Source organism: Corvus kubaryi, unplaced genomic scaffold (assembly GCF_017639235.1).
Source record: "Corvus kubaryi isolate FWS band 111438036 unplaced genomic scaffold, C.kubaryi_AGA036_p1.0 37300, whole genome shotgun sequence".
NCBI lineage: Eukaryota > Metazoa > Chordata > Aves > Passeriformes > Corvidae > Corvus > Corvus kubaryi.
In genome coordinates this window covers 10,815,454-10,842,096 of record NW_024581093.1, presented here as the reverse complement: position 1 = coordinate 10,842,096, position 26,643 = coordinate 10,815,454, and the positions used below count along the sequence as shown (strand labels likewise).

Below are 26,643 nucleotides of genomic sequence, written 5' to 3'. Positions count from 1 at the left end.
AAAGTCACCATCTTGTTCTCAGCATCCAGGTATTACATGAAACCCAATTTTCCAGCTGATGTCAACAGTAGAGAAAAAGCTGAGGTCAAAATGTCATTTAACAAAAAGGAATTAAATAATTCTGGGCACAGGAAGATCATTTAGAAGGGTAATAAGAAGAAGAAGCAAAGAAAAAAAAAGGATCGCTGATCTTGGAAATCCATAGGGCAGGAATTAAACACTATAATCAAATTGTTTGTGCAACAATTTAGCATCTCATTTTCTTGCAGTGCAAGCTGAAGAACCACTTGAGACTGGCCATCTTGGAGAGTAACAAAGTACACCAATAACTAAAGGGGGATGAAAAGAATATTGATAGCTTGTGACAAGCAGCTTCCTGAGAAATGTTTCTTAGTCAAATAGCTGCAATCATTAAATATACGAGGGTCAGACAATTTAATCTGCTCTTTTTATATGGATTAGTTTAGCAAAGTAACAGAAGAGACAATTAATGCCTCCACAGCTTTTCATGCCATGACACTAGCCCATCATTTTTAAAACAAATACTTGAAAGATGATTTCCTACACTACTGAATATGGCCACACTCATTTTAGCAACTATTAACAACACCGATAAGGACTGACTTTATTATGAGGCACAATTGCACATTCCAGAAAATCATTACAGTAAAAGCATAGACTATCTTTTAAACAAACAGCTAACTAAATATTTTACATAAAGATTTAAACTCCTATGCTTTCCAAACTGAAACCATTATCCTGGAGAGCCTCCACCTCTCTGTGCCACTACAGATTTTATCATACAATCAGATTTATGTCTAGGGACAGAACACTGGTATCAGTGAAACACATACAATACTTGAATGAAACGTGGTTACTGTTCAAGCGTGAAGAAAAGACACACAAAAATTCAGGGCAGGAGGCAAAGAAAAATAATCATTACAGTCTATGGAAAACTATTGTAGACTGGAAAAAAATAAGTGTAACCTGTTTGGAAAAAAATGTGCCTCATTCTACAACTCAGTAAAGAACTACACACAACTAAAGGAAAGCCAGTTTAAGTCTTCTATTTAGAGAGTCAGAGCACTGGTTCACAAAGAATAATTAAATGAAACCCTAGAAGAATTTCTGATAGACAAAGTTTAATTTCAATTTGGCCAAGATGCCAGGCTAAGACTCCAGCTCCTGACAGAAAGTGTTACAAGCCATTTTAAGACCAGCCATAAAGCTCTTGCAAGAAGCAGTCAACTGTCCAAGGCCACCAGAGACTGGTCAACAGCCACAGAATCTGATCCAAGACTGCATTTCCAATCTACACTGATACAGAAAGTCTTGCCAGTGTTACTGGGTTTTCCAGGATCTCCTCAGGTAGCTGTTCACACAGGACACAGCACTTGCACACACAGATCTTTCAGTACTATGCTTTTCTCAGGTGTTTCCCTCTTGGCCCTTTCTGACAGTTGTTTGACAGATGATACAAATTGCCTGACACAGATTTTAAAGTCAGATATTTAAGAAAACGAATTACAGCTGATGTCTTTGGCATAATGCTTTGTGACACAGGTAGTTAGGGAGAGTGACACAGTTGGAAAATAATGTAAGTTGAAAGCACTTGGAACAGCTCAGGATTCAAGGTGACTTTGTGTAGTAAATCACTACTTTTATAATTGTTTTGAGATACATTTTCTGGATGAGATACAAAGCCCAGGAGAGTCAACAGGTCTGTTTCCAACTGAATTCTCTGTCGATTTTATCAAGCCTAGTGAAACTGCAATTCCAAGTCAAAGCATGCTCATCAAAGCTTATATAGAATCAGATTTCATAATTAGTCTTTCAAACTTCACTCCTTTAGCATTGGTTGCTGAGTGTAGATTTCCACCTCTTTTATCTTTAAAGATGAAAAAATTTTATTTGAGCTAGAGAGGAAGAGACATCACAAACATTTCCAATCCTTTGCATGCTCACATAAATAACTTCTAGCATGCTGAGCCAAATAAAATTCCTGATACTTTTTTCCCTAGTTTGTTCAATAGTGCAGTAGGACAAGAGAGGAAAACAAGTGCATGCCCTTGATGTTATTCAGGTTGGCAGCAACTGACCTGGTGCTATTATTCTGGAAGCTTTCTTTTGCTGGCTATGCATTGCCCCAAAGACATTGGTCAACTAAACAGCACAGCTAAAAGCACGGGTCCTCTAACTTCAGTTTTGTTGGTGAAACAAAGCAGAAACAACAAAATACCACCTCCACCCCCAAAACCTACCACCACAATCCCCCCCTCAAAACAACCCCCCCAGAACAAATCAATCTGAAGATTGAGTGTAATACAAATGAAAATGAGGCCAAAAGAGCATTCAAGAAATAATTAGGAGGTAACAGCAATTTAAACTTTATCATTCAAAGTTTTCAATCAGCAGTTAGAAGAGAGACATAGAACATAGTACCAGACTTGTTCTACGATAAGTTGGCAACACATTGATGCACAGACACTGCTGACACCCAGGGCATATCTTTTACTCAGTTAAAATTAATTCTAAAGGATGAATCTTGGAGGAGTACACAACTCAGTCCTTTAGACAAAGTCGTTTAGACAACTGATACATTGTGTGTTTCATGTAGAAAAGGGGGCTGGGGTACTAAACATGGATCCAGGCAGTCATCTGAAGGTTTTTAACGTCAGAATTAGTATTTAAATTTACTTTTCCAATCCTAGAACACCCTTAGCTTAAAATAAGCATAGAATGCTATCACATACAGGAAGGAGCAACAAAATCTGGCCCTGTGGTGCTGTGCAACAACTCAGTAAATCTGGCCCTACTTAAATTTCAGTGGCCACCAACAGTGTGAAGTATTCCTCAGTGGGAGAAAACAAGGCAAATCCAGTCCAGAGTAACCCACCCATTTTAATTAAAACAAGAATGGAATTAAAGATTGCTCCAGGCAATAAGGGTAAAGTTGAATTAACATCAATATGGGAAATCTTCCATTTATCATCCTGGAACAATCGCATTTGAGCATGTTTATTATTTCTAAACACTTCTAAATTCAACAGTCTTAAATAAACACGAAGAACAGAAAGTTTCATGTTGGATGACTAAAATGGCCTGCTTCAGCTCAGTTGCACAACATGCTATTCATTGACTTTGGGGCAGAGAGACTTCACCCAGGAGCTCAGACTGCCTCAAACACCATCCAGTGGTTCGTGGAGTTATTACAGGACAGCCCCCGCTCCTTCTGCATTACTCTCCCTGTACAAGAAATGTAGCTACAAGTATTTCAGAAAACTGGACACACAGGAAGGCAACTCCACCTCAGCCAAAGGGGAAAACAGCTAAAATAGAAACCTAAGGATACTGGGATGTAAAAACAGATATGAGGAAAAACAAACCCCAGAAACTACAGCTGCCATTTTATAGCAGACTTGCAATAAATGACCTTCAACAACCTGAGCTAATTAATCAGTTTCTACAATGAGACAAAGTGGCTTCTGTGGCACAACTATGATCATTGCACTGACTGGAGCATGAAATTTGTATTTTAAAATTACATACCATGTAATTCACATGCTCTTTGCATTTTAGCCCTGCTATGTCCCTCAGAGAGCAACGTTCAGCACCACCCCATCTGCTTTTGCAAAAGCCCAGCTCTTCTCCATGAATCCCAACCAGGCTCACACATCCTACACACACTGAAAGACAAGATCAAGCAGCGCTAACTAAAAGGAAGGAAGGCAACATAGCCGCTCTGTTAAGAAACAGACAAGTTGTTGATTTCTTTCTAGACAACCAGTTTTTTGCATCATTTGGAGAAAAGATTCCTAGGAATTACAATGTCATTGACTGCCCTATTGTAATGTAGTCACACAAGAGACACTATTCTTTCCCTCCCTTCTCTGCCATCTCAAAGAGCCTTGTTTTGTGAGCACACTTTCGTAATACACTTTACAAACATACTACTTGACTACAGTGTTGTATTTTACAGAAAAGTGAAAAGGAAAACAAACTGGTTTGTAAGACAGCACCCTAAAACCTCCCTTTTTCTTGACTTCACCCTGATTTCCAAAACATTAATGTAATTATCTTTCCCATGTTTAACATTGCTTCTACCCATACACTCCAAAGCATAGAAAGACTTCACTTAGAAGGGCCCTCTGTAGATCAGGTGCAAGCAGCTGCTCCACTCAAGGGATACAAAGCATCCTATACAGATATGTATTTTGGCTCAGGTTCTCAGTTATGTCTGACTTCAGTGACAATGTCCTAGTTTTTATTTTACTGCACACTTGGTCCTTTGCACAAGTCACTATAATTCCCTTGGTAGGAAGTTGTGGCCAGTACTTAAACACATGGAAAACTGAGGCAGAGAATTTGAATGCACCTCTGTTTATCCATCTGGTAATCACCATTAAGATCTCAAGCACTGAGGGGGGATGTTCTCATCAAAGTATACATCACTACACACCATTATTCCTAACTCATGTATTAGGTAGGCTACTAGTGGAGGAAATAAATTCACTTAATTTAATACCTAAGAAAAAAAATGAATCAGAAGATGTAATTTCAGAATTTGAGAGATGCATTTCCAAACACAAAACCCAGGTGTTTTTTAACTGTATTTGCATTTCACTATCTTGGACCTGGAATATTCTCACAGCTGCAAAATCATTAATCTAAATAATTATTAAAAGGAAGGGCAGCATATAATTTTAAGTCCCTAGAATTGTTGCTGAAGAAGAGTGACCAGAAATATAAGAACTTGAGAAACAAACAAGCTTTATAAAAATAATTCATACCTATAAGGCTCTTATTTGCCAGGAGCTCACACATCCATCCCAGCTGCCAATGCACAGGAAGCATGCCAGTGACCTTAATGGGAATGCTTATCTTAACAAAATGACCTCGTACCCAGTGGAGGCTTAGAAACAGCCAACACAGCTTATGAGATCCAAGCAACCTGACAGAATAACCTCTCACTTAGGCAAGTAATGAAACGGGGTTATGTCAACACTATTGTCTTGAATTTAATGCACCATAATTCACACACTGGAAAGTCTTCATGGCATAAATCATATTTTTAAGGGTAGTTATTCTTTTGTGTACATTTATGCACTCACAGAGAAAAAAGGGTGCGAATCCAAGAACTAAGAAGTGTTCTCCAGTGAACAGTTGTGTTGCTAACAGGGACCTGAGAGAGTTTCTCTGTGTAGGGCTGTGAGGAGAGATGTGCAGAGGAGGGGATCCTCACACCCACACCCTGATGGTTGGCACACCTCAGGGCAGGCGCATGGCAAAGGGAATGTCTGGGTACCTCTGGCACAGTACCAGAGGTGTCCTCAGATCCCATCTGCTCCAGCCAGACTGGGCTCTGCCCAGCCACAAGGCCATGGCAGAGGAGAGGGTGCCAGAGCTGCCCAAAAGGTAACACCAGGATATATGTTTTGTTTCAAAGCCAGGTGACAGCATAACCTTTGCAAGAGGAGAGAGAAAAAGAAGCACAAGTGACTAATTCAATAGAGAGTTATAGCCTTCAATTTTACATCAGCAGTACTTGACAGCAGATAACTTCTTCATTCCCCAAGCCTCAGAATGGGTAAGAGTAGTCGATAAGAACATATAGGTTATTCACATCTCAAATTGCAACAAAGTAATCAGTTATACCATCAACAACAATAAACTAGTCAGCTGTACTGAAGTTAAATATTCCATTGGAGCAAATACATACATCTAACAGCTGGTAAGTCATACTAGAGCAGCTTCAGGAAGAAATCATTGCATTGTTTGTTTACATTTGAGCTGATTTCTAAGCCTACAGCAATATGATTTTTTTTAATGGGAAGACAAGATTATACAAAGGTTACTTGGTTTCAAATTACCATTATCCTACATGAATATGGTGCTACAGTGTAGTTTCCTCTGCTGCTATAAGTTGTCTATGAGCATTTATGCCGTATTCCACTTTATTCACCCACTTCCATGCTTCTAAAATCTACTGGGTATGCTTTCAGGTTAGGAGTATGAAAATTCTAGTCAGTATGTTTGAAAACATGGGTGTAAATGAGTGACTCCACATTAGTGCTTTATCTAATTCAATAGGACTGTTTCGTGTGCTTCACAGGTTGGTAATATTTTCTTCACACAGACAGAAGTATAAACACTTTGGTGTTTAGTTTGGTAGCCTAAACAATCCCTTCCTACTCTGAAAAATCTTGCAACAACTCATTAAAAAAGCTGAAATAAACATAAGATACTGGGAAATACTGGTGGCTAATGACGTACAGACTTCACTGAATGCACTGGCTTTTGATAGTGCAAGAGCAGGCCATATGAAACATATATAAATAGTGCAATGGTGCCTGCATGAGATGAACAAACATTTGTCAAAGCTCTCAACAGTCCAAATGAGTACAGCTCATTGGTGGTACAGTATAAACACTTCTATATTCCAGGTTTCAGCCCAGCATTTATGTCCTAGTGACCTACACTGTGAAACAGCATAGCAAGGGCAAGGGATCCCATCAGGACTTCTGTATTCCACTGAGCTTCAGAAAGGAATCTGATTACTTTCATAGTTATATCAAGGAATCAGGTGTTGCAGCCACTGAGACATGACTATTCTCTTGCTTACATCTGATTTAAACCAGTACAAATAAGAGGGGGATCAGGGCCCTAGATTCTGTTATTTCTGTGACCAAGTCACTGCTGAATTTGGGCAAACTGCTTAACTAATCCTCACTAGCAAAGTCCCCTTCTTTGCTAAGGAGATAAAATTATATCCATCTACTTTAAAGGAACTACTGTTGTCCAATACTTGCATTTATGGAATATTTTGAGAGTCCTAAATAAATGGTGCTATTGAAATAAAAAGCAATATCACCCCCTTTTGTCTTGATCAGCAACGCAATGTGTAGGGAACTCTCTTTCCATTAGGAGAAATTGATGATAAAGTCAGCTTCTTCTCTGGCACAAACAAAATGCTCTTTCCCTGTACATAAGAGGAATTAGACAGCTGGAGATGGTTTCTTTTCTCTTAATTCTAAGTTTTCTTTTCTCAACATTTAACTTAAAAAGCTTTGACACTTTTCTCAAGTAAAGCCTTCTAGTGTTCATGTGGTTCTGACTGATGTTTTTTTACTGCTTCTCCTTTCTCTTTACAAGCTGTTTTTCCTGCATCATTCCATCAAACACTTGTGCTAAAGTAATACTCTACAAAGCCTCTCTGTCTGCACAGCCGGGGAGCCCTTGCGTGTGCCTTTGTTTTGGGCAGTGTCACGTGTAGGTGGCTTGGTGAAGGCTCCCAGTGTTTCAGGTACCTGGATCAACAAAGGGGCTTAATGACTTCTCGCTTTCTGAAACGGGGGACAATGCCAAAGCCCCCCGTTTCAACCTACAGCAACATTATCAGCAGCACAATCAATTACTAATAATAGCTACACAAAGCCAAACATTTCCTGGATGTTCTTAAGTGAGTCTTTAATCCCCTTTTTTCCTCTTTTACAGATGCTTCATGTGTTCTGAATACTACACTGATACTCCGGGAAGTTCTCATCCTGAGTTACATCCAGTCTGGTAAAGCCAGCTGAAAATACTCTTTTGTACATGTTCAACTAGTGCAGTATTTTGGGCATGGTTATAGGTTAATCTGCTTTTTAACACAACAGCTTTGACAGCAGTATCTCCTGCTACAATTATAGTAGTGTGAATGTGCTTTGGCCAGGATGGCTTTACCCTCCACAGGGAGGCCTTTCTACTGGCAAAGTACTTCATTGATTACCTGCCTATGTACAGTTAAAGAAATGAAAATATGATCTACTGGTAGCAGCAGCAGCTCAGCTATTTCTAATGATACATTCTGTTTTACTTTTACTGAACCAAATTATCTACTTTCTTTTTTTTTTTTTTCTTCCCACACAGGACTTCAATACATATTAAAAAAAGAGGAGACTTCTGCTTTTGCAGCTCATATGAAACATATTTAAACAGTACCTGCAAGAGATTAGCAAACATTTGTCAAAGTTCTCAACACTCACAATGAGTACAGCTTATTAGTGCTACCTTTAGAACAGTTGTTTTATTTTATTTCACAATGAAACCTATTACAAATCCTCTTCAGGGGAAAGAAAAAAAAATCAAAGTAACTTGTTTTGTCTTCAGGAGGAGTTTTGCTCCCCTGCAAGAACAATCAGCACAATTAGATTCCTAATAAGACTGTGATATTATGTGGCATTGCTGTTGAACAGATTTTCTAGTGAGTCATACATGAGATTTTTATTAAGTAAGAAAATAGGCAAATATGAAAACATCCTTAGGTTTTAGATCACAAAGACAAGAAATACTTCCTTTAAGCAGGTGTGCCTTCCTGGGCAGCTGCTTAAGATTAGTAAATTACAAGCTCAGGATTTTATTCTTAAATATGGCTAAAGAATAAACTCTTTAGTCTGGCAAGTTGGAGTCAAACTGCCACAATGAGCACCTGTTGAGAAAGCCCATTATTTGAAGCTGGGGGTTCTGGGTGAAAAGATCACTGTGAATTAATTTTGATTGCTTCACAAAACTCTCCATAACAAATGGTCTCTGACAAGTGTATCAGGGGACTTCCATGTGAAGGGGAGAAAAAAAGATTTTGTTTCTAGGAAGGTAACATAATCTCTGCAGTGACATTAAAACACACCAGTGGCTGCACTGGCTCGAATCTCTCTTCTGAAACAGATTGTATTTGCTAAGGTTACCAGGTATTAGGTTTTGGGAAGGGAAAGAGGAACAAATGATTTAAAAATCTTATCTAAAAAGTTAGCTAAAAAGAATAAGGCCAGAGATCAATGAATCCTGGACTGTTAAGGCAGTTATTTGCTTACAAGTTTAATCACAGACACATATCAGGGTGTTCTGGATTGCTATATGCATTGCCAAAAAGGAGGAGGAGGAGGAAAGAATAAATCAAAACAAAGGTTTTACAGTTGACTTAATAAATCAGCAGCTTTCTTGTATGTGTTAACTCCAATAGTAAGTTAAAGTAAGGATAATAAAAGTATCTGGCAAATGCTTCTCTTGCTTGGTACACAGACTATTGAACGAAACACTGTCTCTCTGATAAGAAGTTTCCATCCAAAATATGCAACAGCACTACCTGTCTGTCACCCCCTGATTAAATCTATGGCCAAGCTTACCATCTGTTTGTGCAAATGAAAAGTGTAATATTCCACCAACTACTCTGCATGACCACTTTACTTAAGGGTTTCCTGCAAGTGATTTTTAGTTCAGCCAGGACTTATTTTTAGAATAAAAAGAACCACCAGAAAGCACTATGCTTTTAGCTAATAATCATGATTCAGTGGATTTTATGCTTCATTTGTCAACTCTTAGCCATTAATTTTACATGAATTACAACTTCTGATTCCTTCAAAACTGAGTGTAAAAACTATATCCATATGAAGATAATAAAATGCTCATAATGACTTCCTTTTTTATGTGTGTTCCGTTTTTAAGGCAACCTGAATTATATCATCTTCAGGATATTAATTGCACCTACACAAAAATATGGATGTGTCTGTATTCATATGGGTACCAGAGGCTTGTGTCTATGGTTAGCAAAATCACTGCAGCCATAATAAAGTCAGATTGGGGCCACATAGTCTGATAGATAAAGTAAGAGAAGAATTCTGAATAAATCAGATCCTGCACTTAGTTAATTCATGGTATAGGTAGGAATCAGTCTGGTATCAGACCACCAGCCATATAATCTTTCCAACTTTTGCAGTATCTCTGTCATACTACAGGGCACATGATGGCCACCTGAAGAAACAAATACCGATGCTCTATTTCTTTCTAAAACCCAGACTGATATATTGTCTTAATCCCAGAACAGAGATATTAGAAGAAGTCTTTAAGCAGTGGTGCATTGCTGTTGCAAATAAAACTGATAATCTGACCTGTTCAGAATTGAAAGTAAACTCTTCATTGAAAAAAATGTATGTCAGCTCCATTTACCTGCACCTGCCTTTGACAACAGCACGGTCCTGCAGCCCTCACGTTCAGATCCTGCCCCCCCAGAACTTTCCCAAAGATGGATGCACAAGGGAAGAACTGACTGCACAGACATTGCCTGGTATAAACTACTTCTATTTGAACAATTTGAGGGCTTCTTCCACCCAATTTTCTTTTTTATTCAACCTCAGCTATCCTACATAACTCTTAAAATTATCATATATATCTCTTCAACCAAGAGATTTATTCTCTTGTTAATTCCATTATTCATCTAATCTAAGGCATGAAACAATGGGTAAAAGTGAAAAAAAAAAATCCCATAGAAGCTGTTTTATCTTAAAAGGACAGAGGAAAAGATGAAATCTTTCTAATAATGCCCCTGTGATTCTATTATAGCACATTAAAAACATCACACACAGAGAAAAGTATGAGCAGTGGGAAATATGTAATATATCTCTTGCTTTCTTTCTTCATGTCACCAAAATAAACTACAACTTTCCCATTTTGAAAAGTTCTTCCTTAAATTAATAAAATCTGTCACTTTCCATAATGGTTGATTTGAAGAAAGTCCACAGGTGCAGTATTCTGTTGTTCACAGCTTGGGAAGTCAAGGCTTATAATAAAAAGCCCTCTGTGTTATGGTCCTCCTTCCCCATCAATTCACATCAAGTATTATTAGAATCATCTGCCACCTCAGTAGTGCTTCCTCTGTGCTCAAACTGCAGAGCAACAATGACATTTTACTGCTCTGCAGGTGCTGCTGTGTGTGGTCATAGACACAGAAGTGTGGCCTGCTATTGTTCTCCAGCAGCACTTTGATCTCAAATACAAAAAGCCACAGAGCTGCCTGCCCTATTCATTCTTATGCTGGGCTGATACCAAGTGCAGAGAGAAAGAAGAGGTGACAAGAGCTGGGCAATCCATAATATTTATTTCAACAAATGCTTCAAATCTTTTTAAACATCATAAGAACATGGCTCATTAAACTACAACAGCCTTGAAATTGTGTTATAAAACCACAAAACAAAAATCAATACTTCTGCTGAAAAGGAGGTAATGAAATATATCGAGTTGGTTGAAAACTGGTTTGTATGAATCATAATATTATTATGTGCACATCACTTCTGCTCCCAATACTTAAAGTTAACAAACTAGGGAGTGTTTTCTATCCCATCACTTAAACAGGTGCTACAAGGTGGTATTTATCAGTTATTTTCCAGACTTGATCCTCCTGCCATAAATAATGCTGGGATACAGGAGTCTTAGTAAAAGATCAATCCAATGCATATTTACTACCTGAGCTTCAGCTGTTGTATTATTTCACAGTCTGATCAATACCGTGCTCCACAACAGAAGGGAAAAAGCCACAACATCACCTTGATGAGTCACTGTAGGTTTATTGCTGAGCCAGGAGGAGGTAACATTTCTGATTTTATAAAGGCTAAATTTGGTTAGCAGCATTTGACCGCTATTAAATAGTTTAACTCTCCATTTCAAGTCTTTTGCAGTGACTTGTCCAGATTTTCAGCAGTTACATAAACTCTTCTGGAATCAACACTCCCTCTGCTGAAACAAAATCCTGTGAAGTATTATTTAGAACTCTCTCATTTATTTTAAACTGGGGTTATTGGTCTGAATGTGAATTCAGGGAAATCTGGTACTTAAAAGTATTTTGACACTGACAAACAATAATGGCATCGATATTTTTCTCAAGAAAAATCAACTATAAATACATAGAAACAATGAAGAACAGAAGGAAGAAGAGACTGAATAGTAACTAAATGAGACTAACCAAAGGCTCAGCAGCTACTAATAGCCACTGTACTCTCACCCTCCTCAGAAATAAACCCCCAAATCTGCCAAACTCTGTTTGTAATGTAATCAGAAGAGAGCAAAAGCTTCCCATACTGAAATTAATTCATTCGAAATGACAGTGCTATATCCACACCGGTCTTTCAAGATGAAATAAAGAAGCAAACTATATATCAAAAATCAATTGATGGAGGGTGGAGGGAACTAAAAGCAGAGTGCTTAGATTAACTATTTCCACCACAAGAGAAAATGCATAATATTAACTAGAGTCCAACCTGGGCTCTGGGAAGAGAGGAATAAAACAGAGCATAACCTGAAACTTCTGTACATCTGATTTGCTGAAGAGAAACAAGGTCCTTGATTTGGAAAAACTCATCCAAAACACTTTCATAGTTGCCACTGCTGTAGCCAAAACCTTTTTTGCACATCGCTTCTTATACTGTGAATATTAACAGGGCAGATTGAGCCATTTTACTGCACCTCAGTCATTTCAAAGTCTCCTGTACCAGAAATCTGTCCTAATAAATGCATCTCCAACCCATCATTTTAGACAGTTATGGTGGCACTGGGAAGACTCAAGATGTCCACTCACCATGAGAGAACAAAAGCTTAGTTTTATACTCCAGCAGAAAAATCTCACTTTCTGCAGCCTGCAAGCTTCTAATCTCAGCTGGGGGATGGTTCTGCAGAAGCTGAGGAAATGCCACCCTGTAAATGAACATCTCAACTTCCCTTTGGTGTGCAAAATGAACTGGCTTTTCTAATTCCAGCAGGGAGCCTTTCCAAATTATGCTTTGATTTTACTACTTAACAGGAGGAAGAGAAAAGGTGCTACAGCTGGTAGCTACTGATATTTAATCTTACATTTATTTTTACTTTATTGTTTTCTATAAATAGTCTTGTCTTTCACCAGCTCTACCGCTGTTAGAACCTTTTCCAGTAACTGTCAACATTACATAGAGCCTTAACCCCTAAGAGAGAAAGAAAGAAATGAGGGGGTGGAAGACAAGAGACAACTACTAATCCTGAAGAGAGACATATCACTTCATCACAGGACTCCCTGCTACTTCAGAGCCTTCTACAGTAACCAGCTGTACAATAATTTCATTTGCTTAAGGTCTAATCTCCCCAGAATGTTATTTGGAAATGCAGCAGGCTGGATTTGACCCTCTACAAAGAGCTAAGAGTGTACTGTATACATCCCCCCACAGCCACATCCCATGTCAGCTACGGGCACCTGACAACATCCTGGCTCCAGCAGCACATTGCCCCCACCACTTGTATACATAAAAACTAACCACACAACAGACTAATTTATTTCCTTTGATAGCACTAAAAAAAAATCATTACTTTTTGTGGGGAAACTGTTGTCCAGAGGGGCAGGAGGCAGTAAGATGATCTCAGTGGGTTTGTCTAGGATGTCAGCTGGTAACTGCCCACTGTCATGGGACTTGAGCCATGATTTTACGTTACTTTGTGTCAACACATTTTAACAGCTTGATTATTAGACAGGGTAGAACTCTCTAAAAAACATGACTCTTTGGAATGGTTTAAATTGAGCATTGTATAAATTAGAATAGCAAAATAAACCATTGAACAAGCTTCAAACTTAGGCCAAATTGCAAAAGAGGTGAGGGGCCAGGGAGTTGGAAATTGCTGGCCATATTTTTCTTGCTGTTAATATTTTCAATATCTAATTTTCAACTAAAAAGTAAGCCATTCAAGACGAGCAGTAGAGCATCAGAAAATATTAAAGACTGGCACCAAAACCAGCAGCAGCAGAGGACTCCAATTCACACAGTTTATTTCAGTGCACTCTCCACTACACCACACTGGCCAGGAGCCCTTTCACATCACCCTGCCTCACACACTACCCTCAAACAAACCAGAAGGTCACTAAGGCAACAAGTCTGGCCCTAAACTGTGACACTGTATATTATCCAGCATTTTTCTTTTGATTAAAAATGACCTTTACAATTCTGCTTACTCTTTCTTACCATTTTCTTCATATATGAGAAATATATAAAGAGAACTGATTACCTGAATCTGTTATCTGTGATAAATATCACAGAACTAGAAATCAGCTCTGGGTAGCTGTTTGCAAGACAGCAGTGCAATCACTATTTCCTTGTACTGTTCCCAAGAAAGGGACATCTTGTCTACATGGAAAATTTTAAAAGATCGTGGGTACATCCAGAAGTTCAGCAAAAATACAGTATCTCTTGAGACCTTTTGCAAAATCTAATGTTTTGATCATACAAATACAGTGAAAATGTAAGCATATATAATACAGGATTAACTTCTGAACTTCATCTATTAAGTAGCAAATAACGTACTGAGGTACCAGCAGAGAACTTCCAGATGTTCCAGTAGATGATGAAATGCAAAATAGCTGTGTGTTGGCTATTTTATAACCATTTATGTTCCCAGAGAGTAGCCATGTATGATATACACACATTGTAAAAGACCAGTGAGAACAGTTTCCTATCTAAATACCCAAAATAAGCAAAAATTAAACATAAGGAACTGCTGTTAGAGTCATTTTACAAAACACATCAGGAGATTGGAGCAACTGGCTGAGGTCACACATGCTCAGAACCAGAGATGAAACTTCCACTTCCTAAATTATCCCTTGCATTTTAACCACAAGCAAACTATCCAGATAAGCCTCTGAGGTTCCAAATCACTCATAATTAAAATGTTAATTCTAATTAAAATTAAAATTCCATTCAGCAGCGCTAACAAAAAAGGAATGTCAGTACATCAAGCTAGTGCATCCTGAGAGAATGAAAACAATGAAACTATAGGTTCAAACAGCACTGATGCAGGAATTAAATTCAAGTATTGTTGTTAACTTTTCATTTTCACTAATGGCTTTTAAGAAAGCCAGACATTTTTCCTCAGTCCATTTTACCTTTTCTCTCCATTTGACAAATATTGATTTTCATTTCCTCCAAGTTTAAGTGCATTGAATGCCACTGTGACTAGTTTGTTTGCTTTTTTGTTTGTGTCCCAGCTTTATTGAGGATGCCAGCATGAATGCCTACAGCTTTCAAAAGAAGGAATTGGTTTAATAACTTCTTAAGATCCAGGAGAGAACACAGGGGCCCAGTCTACTTTTTGTATAGGTCATGCAAGAAAAGTGACTCTGGGTGCCCATCTGATGTCAGTAAGGAGACTGCTGAAGTAAGAGCCTTGGTGTTTTAAGCTGTTACTGCTGTGCTCTGTCACAACAGGACAAATTATGGAGTGTTTTCCCCCCACTTCAGTGCAAATTTAGACATACTTCAGTGGCATTTAAGCTAAGCCTATTTTGTAGGCAGTTGTCCCTTTAGGAGTCTTGGTTTGGAAGGTAACACCTCGTGAAATTATAGCTCAAATGAGCTGTAGCTTTATGAATTCTTTTCTGCCTGACTCACAGATACATAAGCTCAACCTCCTTTTGTAAAATGATCTCCTTAAGCTCTGCAAACCTGCCCAGTACATTTTGGACCCTTTCCTATCTTAAATAAGGAACCAAATAAGAACTCACTCAGTCTTTGCAGTGATATGAATGGAGAGTGCTTATGAGACCTATTCTGCCCATTCAAATATGGAAGGGGGATAAATCTCAGTGGACAGGCATAAACATCTGGTCTGAAAGGGAAAGAAATAACACCTTAAACAGCACTACAGAAATTGTCTGTGCAGCACTCAGGCATTCTTCAAAGCTAGAAGCCAAAATAAGTTCAGCTGACTTAAGCAGGGGGTTAAGTTGATTTATGTGTATCAGCACCAGAGGTCTGTGCTGGTGTTAAGGGTTCCCCACAGCTGAGCTAGCTGGCGATTTAACCATCACAGACAGCCCTGTTCTCAGCACCAGTTCTGACACAGGTTGCTGAGAGGACTCAGTATTCAGCCTAGACAAGTAAATAGACACATAAACCTCTGAAGTCTGTTCTGTCTCTCTCAACATAATTTGCTATTCTATGGATCCTCTAATCAGCAGAAAGGTAGGGGTTCACATGGATGCACGTTTAGTACTGAACACGATTATCCACTTAGTTATTGTACATATGAAACAAACGTTAGTGTCATTATGTATTAACTGACATTTTAAAATCCTGATGAAAGTAAAGCAATTTAGAATTACTCACTGCTAAAACAGGCAGTGCTTTGAAAAAATTCTTAACATCATTCATCCAATTGGTCTTACTGCCTCCACTTTGGAATTATTTTTAATAAAAAGGATGAAGAAAAAGAAAGTAGTGATGACTGGGGTTAAATCCATTATAGTGTGCCAGACCACTCCATTTTTTTTGCTTTCCATATTCAATTCTAAATAGTTCTCATGTTGCACCACCTGATGCCAGGTGCTTCAGGGCTTCTGCTACACCCACCTGACATTGTGATGCTGCATTTTTAAGACCTTTAAATAATGAAAATAGACCTTTGCACTTCAGCATTGTGCTGGTCAAGAGAGCTGTCTGTACAGATGATGTGAATGCCTGCTAACGTGGAGAGACTTCTTACTTTTGAGATGAAATGACACCAGAAGTTTCAGGGCTGATCTTTCCAGAGAGAGCCTTCCTTATTAGCACAGGTGACCAAGTATAACATGGGCATAGACACGTTTTTGGTGCCCATCTAACCTGTCCTTAAAGTTCTTTCCAAAAGTGATAGTAACTTCTGAAAATTAAGAGCTAGCAGTTGGGGTTCACTAATTAACTGCTATAAAAAGAATGATGGCATCACTTTCTTACTTTGCAGCTCTCCAGTGGGTGTTCTCGCAAGTGCACTGTGTGTTCTGAGTCTTACAAGATGTTGGCCTCACTTGCCACACAGAGCATTGCAGAGAATGACTTCAACCCTCATGGGCATGTTCCTCACCAGCTCCTGCAGTGCTATGCAGACTTGAGCACTAAAGAAAATTCCTCTTTCCTAATCTCCTGTTTTCACGCTACTGCTACCCGTGTCATTGAGAAACTTTGCCTCTTAAGAAATTTAGCTTGTAGATAAAAAAAAAAAAAAGTCTAAATTAAGACAAAAAATGTAAACCAAACTTGTGGTAGGAAAAAACAATAATATAATTGGAGCCAGAAACATCATTTTAATCACTATCATTCCTACACCTCATTACCTGTAAAATATTTCAGCCACCGTATGTGGTTCAGGGCATCCTGGTATCCCATGTCCCTGGAACAAGATCTTCCCAGGAAGGAATCACCATGCACTCACCATCTTCCAGGCATCAGGGTAACCTTTCCAATATTAAGTGTAACCTGGATGTAAAACCCAGAAATATCAAATCAGAAAATCATAAACACAGCTGTCAGTAACTGTTCTCAGCTGAAGTTCCATACTTTCCAACTATTTATGGTCTTTCCTACTAAGATTAGTATTTTCAGGCCTCTACTCCTCAATGTTTTGTCTAGAGATATGTATTTATATAACAGACTGTGTTGTAGGTGAAATCTTTAAGTCATTATATTTTGACTCGGCAGTTAGCAGACATAGTGCTTCCAGCTTGTATAAATAACTGTACCTACTTATTTGAAAAACATTATTTTAACTTCTGTCAAGTTCACAAGAGAAGGAAACCAAATTTAAAAATGTTGTTTTGATTGGGAAAACAAACAAACAAACACACACCAACCAAACAGGAACAAACCTGGAGAACTACTGATCACTGACCGGGAAACAAACCTGCAGAGCTATGGGACACTGGCAAGGAGACAGCAAAAAAGAACTGTCATGCTACAAAGTCACACTTTCTCCTGCCAATTAAAGCTGGCCTCCTGCAAAGACACAACCAGGTAGCTTGTGACTTCAGAACTCTCAAAAGCAGGAAGCATGCCCCAAAGAAAAGGTCAAAACAAGCAGCAACCCTTGCATTTTTCTGGTCAGCAAACACTCTTCACAAAGCAGGAACAAACAGAGGTATTTGTTGCCCGCTGCAACTGGGAGGGATTGCAACCTGTGCCTAAGTCCCAAACCACAGCCCAGGCTATGAAGAAACACCGAAATTCAACAGGCTTTTCCCGGAGAAAAGGGTTTAGGATTTGGTCGTCATCCCCACACGAAATAAGCCGGGAAATTTGTTGCTTCCTCTCTCTTCTCACGCCTGCCTGGCCAATACGGAAACTTCTTTCCTGCCCATCCCATGTGCTGCCCCGATTCTCTCTCTCCACTCCGCCGGTATCGTGGGTCCTTTTGACGAGCCCTTCACTCCGTCAGCCCCGCTACATCTCCCCGGTGTGCCCCGTGAAGGTGAAGCGAGCACCCGCCGGGCTGCTCCGCGGCCGGGCACCGCGTCCTCGCTTCCTCGGCCCGCTCCGGCATTCGGGGAAACCCCAAATTCCCCGGGCCGGCTGCTGGCAGCGGTGCCCGGCGGGAGGGGCAGCTCCGCGGTGTCCCGGCCAGCACGGTCCTGCGGCTCCGCTGCGGGCTCTTCCCAAGCAGGGAAGTTTCGCACGCCACTAGTCCCATTTTAAAATAAATCACGTCTGTTTCTGGGTGAAGAAAATTACTCGGGATGATTAAATGATTGCGCTGAACGATCGCTAGCGCTTAAGAGAAAGAAGAGAATACCAACCCACCCCACTGTGCTTTATTTTAATGGATGATAAAATTGTGATGGGCGAGATGAGTGGGGGGGGGGGGAAAGGGTGAGGGGGGAAAGAAAACTTTGTTGCTAATGAGAAAAATGAGGCCGCGATAACAAAACCGTAAAGAAAAAAACCCTCTATTCTTCAATAAGGATTAATTCAGTGCCTGTGAATAGGAAACGCTGCGCTGGGTAATTGCAGCGAGGTAGCGCGGCTCCCAGCTGCGAGGCGACGCGGGCACCTTTGTGCGCTTGCCAGGACAGCTCCGGGGAGAGGTAACTTCCCCCAGTCCCCACGGTCTGGTGTCGAGTAACGGGAAATTTAACATTCCGCGTTTCCAGAGCAAATTATTCCCGCTCCCCCCCCGCCCTCCCACTTCCCCTCGCAGGAGACCAGCCGGGCGCTCCGCCTGACGGGGCGGGGAGCGCCGAGCCGCCTCTGGCCCCGCACCCTACGGGCACAGGGACGATGTCCCCGGCCTCTGCTGCGGGCCGGCCCCAGCCCGGGCTGGCAGGAGAAGGGGCACGGAAGGCTCCTGCGCAGCGCGGGGAGAACGGCCCGGCACCCTCCGCGCAGCGGGCGGCACAGCCCGGGCACACATCCCACAGCCCGGCGCAGAGGGATGGATGCACGGGGCGCGGGCCGCTCCTCCCGCCAGCACCCACCTCCGCCGACGGCAGCGAGGGAAGCGCAGAGCGAAGCAGCAGCACGGCGGGGCAGCGCCCCGGCTCACCGGGGACACCCCCGGCCTGCCGGGCTCATGGGCCGGAAGGGTGTCCCGGGGAGCCTCGCCCGCCGCAGCCGCCGGCACCGCAGGGAAACCCTTCGGAAAGGATGGGGGAGAAAAGGGTCTGTCGCCCCGGCGGGGGGCGGCTGGGCTGGGGCAGCGCATCCCCTCGGGCAGCGGCCCCTCCTTGGTGACGGCGGCTCCTCAGCCGAGCCCAGGGCTCCGCTCAGGGAGCGGGCCGGGGGAAAGGCCCCGAGGTACGAGAAAGGAAATCGCTCTTTTTTTTGTTCTGGTTTTTTTTTTTTTTTTGTCCCCTGAATAATGCCAAGCGCGTACGTTACCCAGCGGCAGGAGCGTCCGGGTGCCCGGGAAGGTTCGCGAGTGCGGGGCCCGCCTGCCCCGGGCGCGGCTTCCCTCGGAACCTAAAGACTCCACTTCCCCGTGGGAAGAGGCTCCGAAGGCTGAAGTTAAAGGCACTAATGAAACTCAAGCCGCGGAGAGGAAACCCTCCCGTCGCGCTGGGGGCTGCTAACCCTTCCCTGGCAACTTTTCTGTTGCACAAATCTCAACTCAGTTTAAAAGGAGAATTAGTTAGTATTTCATTGATAAAATCATCAAAATCCTTTTAATTTACCTTTTTCTGAGACCGAAAGGTGACTTAAAATTCTTAAATATTCACATTGACAAGCCAGCGGGCTCTAGCGTACAACTTACACGTTAACAAAAACGCATATCATGTACCAGGTGAATCATCACATTCGAACAGGAAAAGTCCTAAAGACATGAAGTCCAAGAGGTATCCAGACTACAGCGTTAATACGCAGGATTCATAATTATAGGAAGGGGAAAAGTCCTCAAGAAAAGTATTTCTCACCCCAGCTCTTCAGTTGTAAATCCTCTCCAACACCAAATTTGTGACTCAAGCTACAGAAAGAGCTAAGTGATTGTTTCTTGTTTAAAAAGGTGGGCAACTCCCCCCACAGTGATCCTGAAAAAAAATCCTGTAACACAAAACACCTGAATCTTGGAATTGGGGGGGAGGGGGGGGGAAATAGGAAAAAAAAAAATCACATGGACACAAAATTGGCTATGCCTGTTGGTGTTTTTGAAGGCATAATTTGAAGGCAGCCAATCTGATTTATTTTTCATAAAAAGTAATGTAAAGAGATGAAACTCTACTGGGTGAAAATATTGGGCTGAATTATGTTTGACAAACTCCCATTGAGGTTAGTGAGAATTGCAGGTGTTTAAGGGAAGCCAAATCATGTGCAAGGCCAAAGCAATTAGGTTTTGTTTGGTTTGGTTTTTTTTACAATCAAGTTATAAACCCCACATAGTATATGGAGGCTAGCAAGTGGACATCTTAACACAGGTATAGCAGCATAAGCATGCCACAAACATACAATCTCATAAAATAAAATTAATATCAAATATAAAGCATTTGAACCGAATCAAGCCTTAAACATAATAAATTATTTCCTTCAAAGGAAACTTACCTAGGCTCAATAAGGTCTTTGCTAGCAGCATTTTTTTTAATAAACAAATTAAAAATGCCAAAATATCTACAATTTTATGAGAAGGAGGAGTTGAATAGTTAAGGAGATATTTCCCACTATTAGGGGGTATGAAAAATATACTAGCAATTAATATGCAATACATATATGTATACCCATACTTACAGATATAAACACGCACATACAACCTGGACAGTTCATGTTAACCAAGGGATAGGCTAAATAATACAAAGTGATTACTAAATACAGGTACACCTTAAAAACACAGAGACAGCGAATTTTTTATCTGTTGCAAAAATGTATTTGATTACTCGAGTAAAATTACAGTATCTCTGCTGTTAGTAAGTATTAAATGTTAAAGAAACTGGACCTCTTTTCCTTTCAACTTTCCGAGAAAGTGCATGTAACAGTCCAAGGTTCCCCCTGTCCCCCCAATGCCTAATACAAAATAAACAAACACTATACTTGTTCCCTTGGTCAAGGAGTAGGGCTTGGTCTTGTAAGGAACGTATGTACATTTTAATGAAAGTGATGTCTTATTGTATATACAGGAGCATCTACAGTTGTCCACGGAAGTTGTTCAAGATGCCATACTTAGCAGCATTGTGAAAGTCCAGCACATTTTCTATAATGAATATACCTACAAGGCAAAATGTTACGTCTCAGTTTCAACTACCAAAACAACACTTCAGTATCTTCTCTAATAATCCGCGTGCTTATTACTGTACAGAAGTGTATTAACATTTAAGACGACTCAAGTAAAAAGCACAATACAAATAACAGTTCAAAACAGAAAATGTTAAACCTACAAAAATTAAAGCAGTTTTAATTTTATAATAAAAATCAAAAACTGAGCTGTGTAAAGGACCCACACTGTTCAGTCTATATTCTCTCAGTCCTTTTCTTAATTCTGTTTGGAAAAATTAAACAATGTGTTTGCTGATAAAGTTTCCAGCAGGATCAAAGTGTACATTTATATACAGATTTTTATTAGAGATCTAATGCATCACTGAGGCATCGCATCAATACCAGAGTTCATGTTAAACTGGATATAGAAAATAAGTTAATGCCAGAATAAGATCACCTAGCAGAACAGACTTGCAACTGCCATAAATGTTACAGCAAGTTTACAGCACTCTAGTCGATTAGTATTTAGTTCAAAATATGGGAGACCAAAGTTAATGCTTGCATTTGTTTGCAAAGCAAGGTTATATCACTAATAAATAAGCTCTCTTAGAACTCTAGAAGTAGAACATGGTACAAAACAAAGTCTTTGTAATGTTGTAGCCTGCAGCTTGAAAAAACAACCCTAGGTTGCACTATTTGCAGGAATGTTATTGATGGAGTTTTCTTCTAATTTGTTACAATTTCTTTGTTGTCTTCCACGAAACGCGTAAAACGGAAGTTAGTCCCGTTTTCATTGCTTGCCATTTTCTCCAGACCAGCTAGAGGTGCGTTGGGTTCTGAATTCTGGAGCTTCTCCAGGCTTCCTGTCAAGCCACTGATGGGAGAGCTGCCACCGTTGCCCAGGCCCCCCGGTGCTGGAGGGATGCCCCCATTCTGGATGACGGAGATCTCGTTGGTCTTCATGGCTAAGCCGTTGGAGAGTGCAGCTGCATACTGGTTCCAGAAGCTGGACGGGTCTCCATTCCCTGACCGCGCAGCCAAATCCTTCTGAAACATTTCTGGGAACTTTACAGGATTGCCTCCTAGAAATGTCATGGGGCCATCTACAGAAAGTCGTCTGCCTCGTCTTGCAGGAGTACTGTTCCACATGTGAGTGCCCATGTGAACCTGGAAAGAAAGAAAGGAAGAAAAAACAAACGAAAAATAGATGTTGACAGGGATTTCAAACTTATTTTGATCACAGAGAAGGCAGGAATCCATGAACGTGTCCAGTCTTGTTACATAATGAATGGCATTAAAGATAGAGGATACAGGGCTCCATTTCCCATCTCGAATAATAAACTACTTCTAGGTTAGCCCACCACCATTACCCAGAATAACCTGTTCTCCTGCTGAACAATGCATTGCTTCTTACACTTTTTTTTATCACATGTATTTAGTTTATAATGACTTTGCATTATTCTGTCAATGGCAGATAGCTGCTTTCAGGGATAGAATTGCTATGTCCACTTTCATTGCAATAGTAAGTATTGTATTTGACACCCTTTACCCTATAAATGTCCTTTTCAGACAGGCAGAAAGTATCCTTTACTGATTGCTCATCGGAGAGCCTCGTGTATATACAGAATGGCCTGAAAGTAATTATTCATCTCACATTACTGGCAGCAACCTCTAGAGAAATACTCTGTCAACAGAAAAATGTACACACTAAAGTGCTCAACTGGTGTTCTAAAACTTAAGTATATTTGCTTTTTCAAACACATATCAGTAGGAAATGTTAGTTATATAATCAATTAAAGTAATGCCCATTATTTCCAGAATTATGTTAATAGTTTTTTTAAACACTCATCTTACATGATAGTTATGAAAAACAGCACATTAAAGAGCCTTTCACTTCTTGAAGAGGTGTGTGAGTTACAAAACGCATTTCTCTGCTAATTAATACTCCTTACCATCATTAGGCTGTTCCGTTTCACACTCTACATAGACAGTCTTTGCTGGCAGATGAATTCTAATTAAGTCAAAACAGCACATGCCTCAGACCTGCTGCCAGCACGAGCACTCAACAAGAGGCCATCTAGATCTACCAGAGCTGACTAAACACACAGTCACACCACAAACACCCAAAGGTACCACTGCTTGCAACATTAATACGTGTCAAAAATCAAAAACCCCCAGCAAGGAGAAAATGAAACCTAAGAACAGCAAGAGGAAAAAGTACCTTCAGATTGCCTTTTGTTGTGAATGCTCTTCCACATATAGTGCAGGCAAAAGGTTTCTCACCAGTGTGTGTCCTTTCATGGATCTGCAGAGCACTGGAAGAAGAAAATGTTTTCCCACACGTGTTGCAGTAGTGCTGTTTTGGAGTTCTTCTGGGGAGAGCAGGGAGCAGCACAGGAGACGTGGCAGAGGACAGTGGCCCCGAAGCTACTAGACCGGAGGGTGCTTCCTTGCTGTCCTGAGGAGAGCCGTGCACAAACCCGTTAACCTCAGTCTTTATGAGCGATGACAGTGTATTAGCAGGCATAACCGAAGAGTTCTGATTGGGGCCGATACTGGAGTTGGGCTCAAAAAGCTGTGATGGTAGATCTCGCATTTGATGTGTCAACATATGCTGCTTCAAATTACCCTTTGTGGAAAAGCCACGATTGCAAACTGTGCAAATAAATGGTCTCTCTTTGGTATGACTTCTGTAATGAATGTCCAAGGCACTCTGACAAGCAAATGTTTTGCCACAAATGTCACATGCGGTGTTTTTAAATTTACCTCTATCTCTGAAAGGAAAGAGCATACTCAGGGACTCTTCTTTAATCATTTTATCAGTGTTACTAGATGTCAAGTCCAAAGCACCACTGTTAGCAGGGGTTGGAGACAAACCATTGGCAAACTCACTTGGTAAAGCTCTTAATGGTTTCTCTTCAATACTTGGTGACTTGTGGTAATCATTAGTGCTGTTGGATGGGGACAAGGCCTGCATGGAAGAGGTAGACTCTGAGACAGCAGGGCTTCCAGCACTTTGGCTTTCCATATCACCACCGACAGATGACGAATCGTTAGTCAAAACATCCCCTTCCACTGACCCATTTTCAACTGACTTTAGGCTTGCCTGAAGTTGTTCAGCAAGGCCAGCATTGATCATCTTCATCTGATTTTCCAAAGCAGCAATACTTGACATTTCCAGGGGCAGAGGGGAAGAAGACAAGCTGTCTTGGGATGCATCCACAGATTTAGGTGTATCTGGCACGCTGCTGTCAGGACAGTCTTCCATATTCTCGTCTGAGAAGTTGTCTATATCATCAAAATTCTTATCATCAAAAGATCCCGTATCTGATTCCATTGACTCAGGATAGTTTTCTGTCACCGGGGTGTTGGGGATCTGCCCTCCCATGTGCATTCGGATATGCTGCTGTAGCACAACGGCATTGGTGAATTTTTTCTGGCAGATCGGGCAAGAGTGTTGCACTCTCAGCGGGGGCATGGCACGGTGGACACTGTAGTGAGTCTTTAAGTTGCCCTTAGTAGTGAAAGCACGACCACAGATTTTACATTTGAATGGCCTTTCTCCAGTATGGGTGCGATAATGCATTTTCAGTGCACTCTGGCAGCTGAGAACTCGGTGGCAAATGATGCACTCGTTAGGATCAGTTGCCTTTTTGTCAATGTTTTCTACAAGTTGCTGCAATTTTGATGTTTCAGATGCTGGCGTTGAATCCAATAGTCCTCCAAATGGAAACTTTGCCTTAAATTGCTCTGACATAAGAGGCATCAGCGGATTTGTAAAAGTGGCGACACTGCTGGAGCCCGAGTCTGCTGCCGGGGAGCTCACAGAGCTGCTCATGTTAGTGATGGTGCTTGTGTTTTGAGGGTTTTCTTCTGTTTTGCCATTCGAGGTAGGCAACACACCAGCCTCTACCTCATCAGAAAGTCCATTCGAAATTTTTGATGTGGGATCAGCTGTTCCCGAGTCACTCTTGACAGAGCAGGGAGGGCTAGCAGAAGGATGGCTAATGGGAATCGGCTGAGGCTCCTCAGTTTTGATGAATGGGGCCAAGCTTGGAATCGTTGGTGGGAGTGGCAGGCCAACAGAAGTTGTCAAAGTGGAGAGGACTGGCTTGCTGTCCAGCCAGCTCGTGACAGGTTTCTCTGGTGGTATAGACATCCCATAAGGAATACCCGTGCTTGTAGGAATATTGTCCAAATGCTCTGGCACTGGGTACGGATTCATTTGAATATGAGGGTATTTTTCTTTGTGACGCTGAAAGTGGACTTTTAAGTTTCCCTTTGTGGAGAACCTGTTTCCACATATGTTGCATTTAAATGGCCTCTCGCCAGTGTGAGAACGCAAATGAATCTGCAAGGCACTGTCACTCCCAAACACTTTAGCACAGAACCTGCATTTATGCTTAAAGAATGCCTCATCTGAATTACTTTTTGCTTCAAATGCAGTTACATTTGGTGGCTTGCTTTTTCTTTGCTGTGCCAAGGCAGTCAAGGAGTTTAAATCCTCTGCAGGTGTTCCAATATTCGACAAGGGACTGGAGAAAACAGAGTTACTAGGGGTGGGCTGAGGTAGAAGTGGATTAGATGCAGAACTTAATAAACTGCTTATTGCAAAAGCTGGTGAAGATGATGCTGATACTGGTGGGTTGTTGAGCTGTGAGCCACCAATAGTTGAAGCCACTTTTTCTGAGGACGGTGTTGTAACTGCTGCTGCCAATATGTTAATATTTGGAGAAGAGCCACTATTGGATGGAATTAGAGTGTTGCCAGGGTTGCTCTGAGGTAGCTGTATAGGGGGTAGCTGTTTCACACCACTGATGCTGGCAGATTGACTAGCAAGGCTTTGTGCTAATCCAGCTGCTGCAGCCAGCTGCTGGGATAAATGGGAACTTAATGTGGACAAGGGGTTGGCAGATGTTCGTAAAGTACCTTGAGAAGGGCTAGAAGATGTTGGCATGTCTGTATTTTGGGTAGCCAATAATAATATTTGGTGACGAATTTGTTCAATCAGTTGCAACTGATGGATCTGCTGCTGCTGCAATGCCAACAGTTGCTCCATCAGGGCAGGGACAGCGAGTTTAGTGCTTGATGCCCCGTTACATCTCGCCTCCTGTGAGAACTGTGCTACTGCCACTTTTGTACTCTGCAGGTTTTCAATTATTACATTACTGTTTATCACTGAAAAGTTGCCTAGTGTTGTCAGATCCCCTATGTGAGGTAGAGAGGTTGTTACAGCTGAGGTACCCATTGTGGAGCTGTTACTGCTTGTAATACTATTGTTGACACTCTTGGAACTGCTACTGCTATTGTTAATGCTGGAAGCCTCCACATCCATGGATTCTTCCCTGTCAAGTTTGTTATGCTCTGAAAGGTCACTGCAGTCTACTTGATCTGTGTT

General features: G+C 41.1%; 1 protein-coding gene and 1 long non-coding RNA gene across 4 annotated transcripts in view; both read right to left on the bottom strand.

Moving 5' to 3' along the window:
• The window catches only part of LOC121664299, a 193,062-nt gene extending 173,707 nt beyond the window's left edge, over nt 1–19,355 (bottom strand). The window contains exons 1-2 of one of the 2 annotated variants that reach the window (XR_006015947.1): nt 19,043–19,355; nt 16,910–17,051 (exon numbers count right to left, since the gene is read on the bottom strand). This is a non-coding gene — a long non-coding RNA (uncharacterized LOC121664299). Of the gene's footprint in view, nt 1–16,909; nt 17,052–17,475; nt 18,210–19,042 lie in introns of those variants that run through there. The other variant, XR_006015948.1, reaches the window with a different exon arrangement.
• A 355-nt stretch (nt 19,356–19,710) lies between these two features.
• Nucleotides 19,711–26,643, bottom strand: part of SALL1 (spalt like transcription factor 1) — a 16,087-nt gene continuing 9,154 nt past the window's right edge. For both annotated transcript variants that reach the window (XM_042027518.1, XM_042027519.1), the window contains exons 3-4: nt 23,467–26,643; nt 19,711–22,412 (exon numbers count right to left, since the gene is read on the bottom strand). The exon at nt 23,467–26,643 is cut by the window's right edge and continues 233 nt beyond it. In XM_042027518.1, the coding sequence (XP_041883452.1) occupies nt 21,972–22,412; nt 23,467–26,643 (3,618 nt within the window). In that variant the 3' untranslated portion in view covers nt 19,711–21,971. The remainder of the gene's footprint in view (nt 22,413–23,466) is intronic.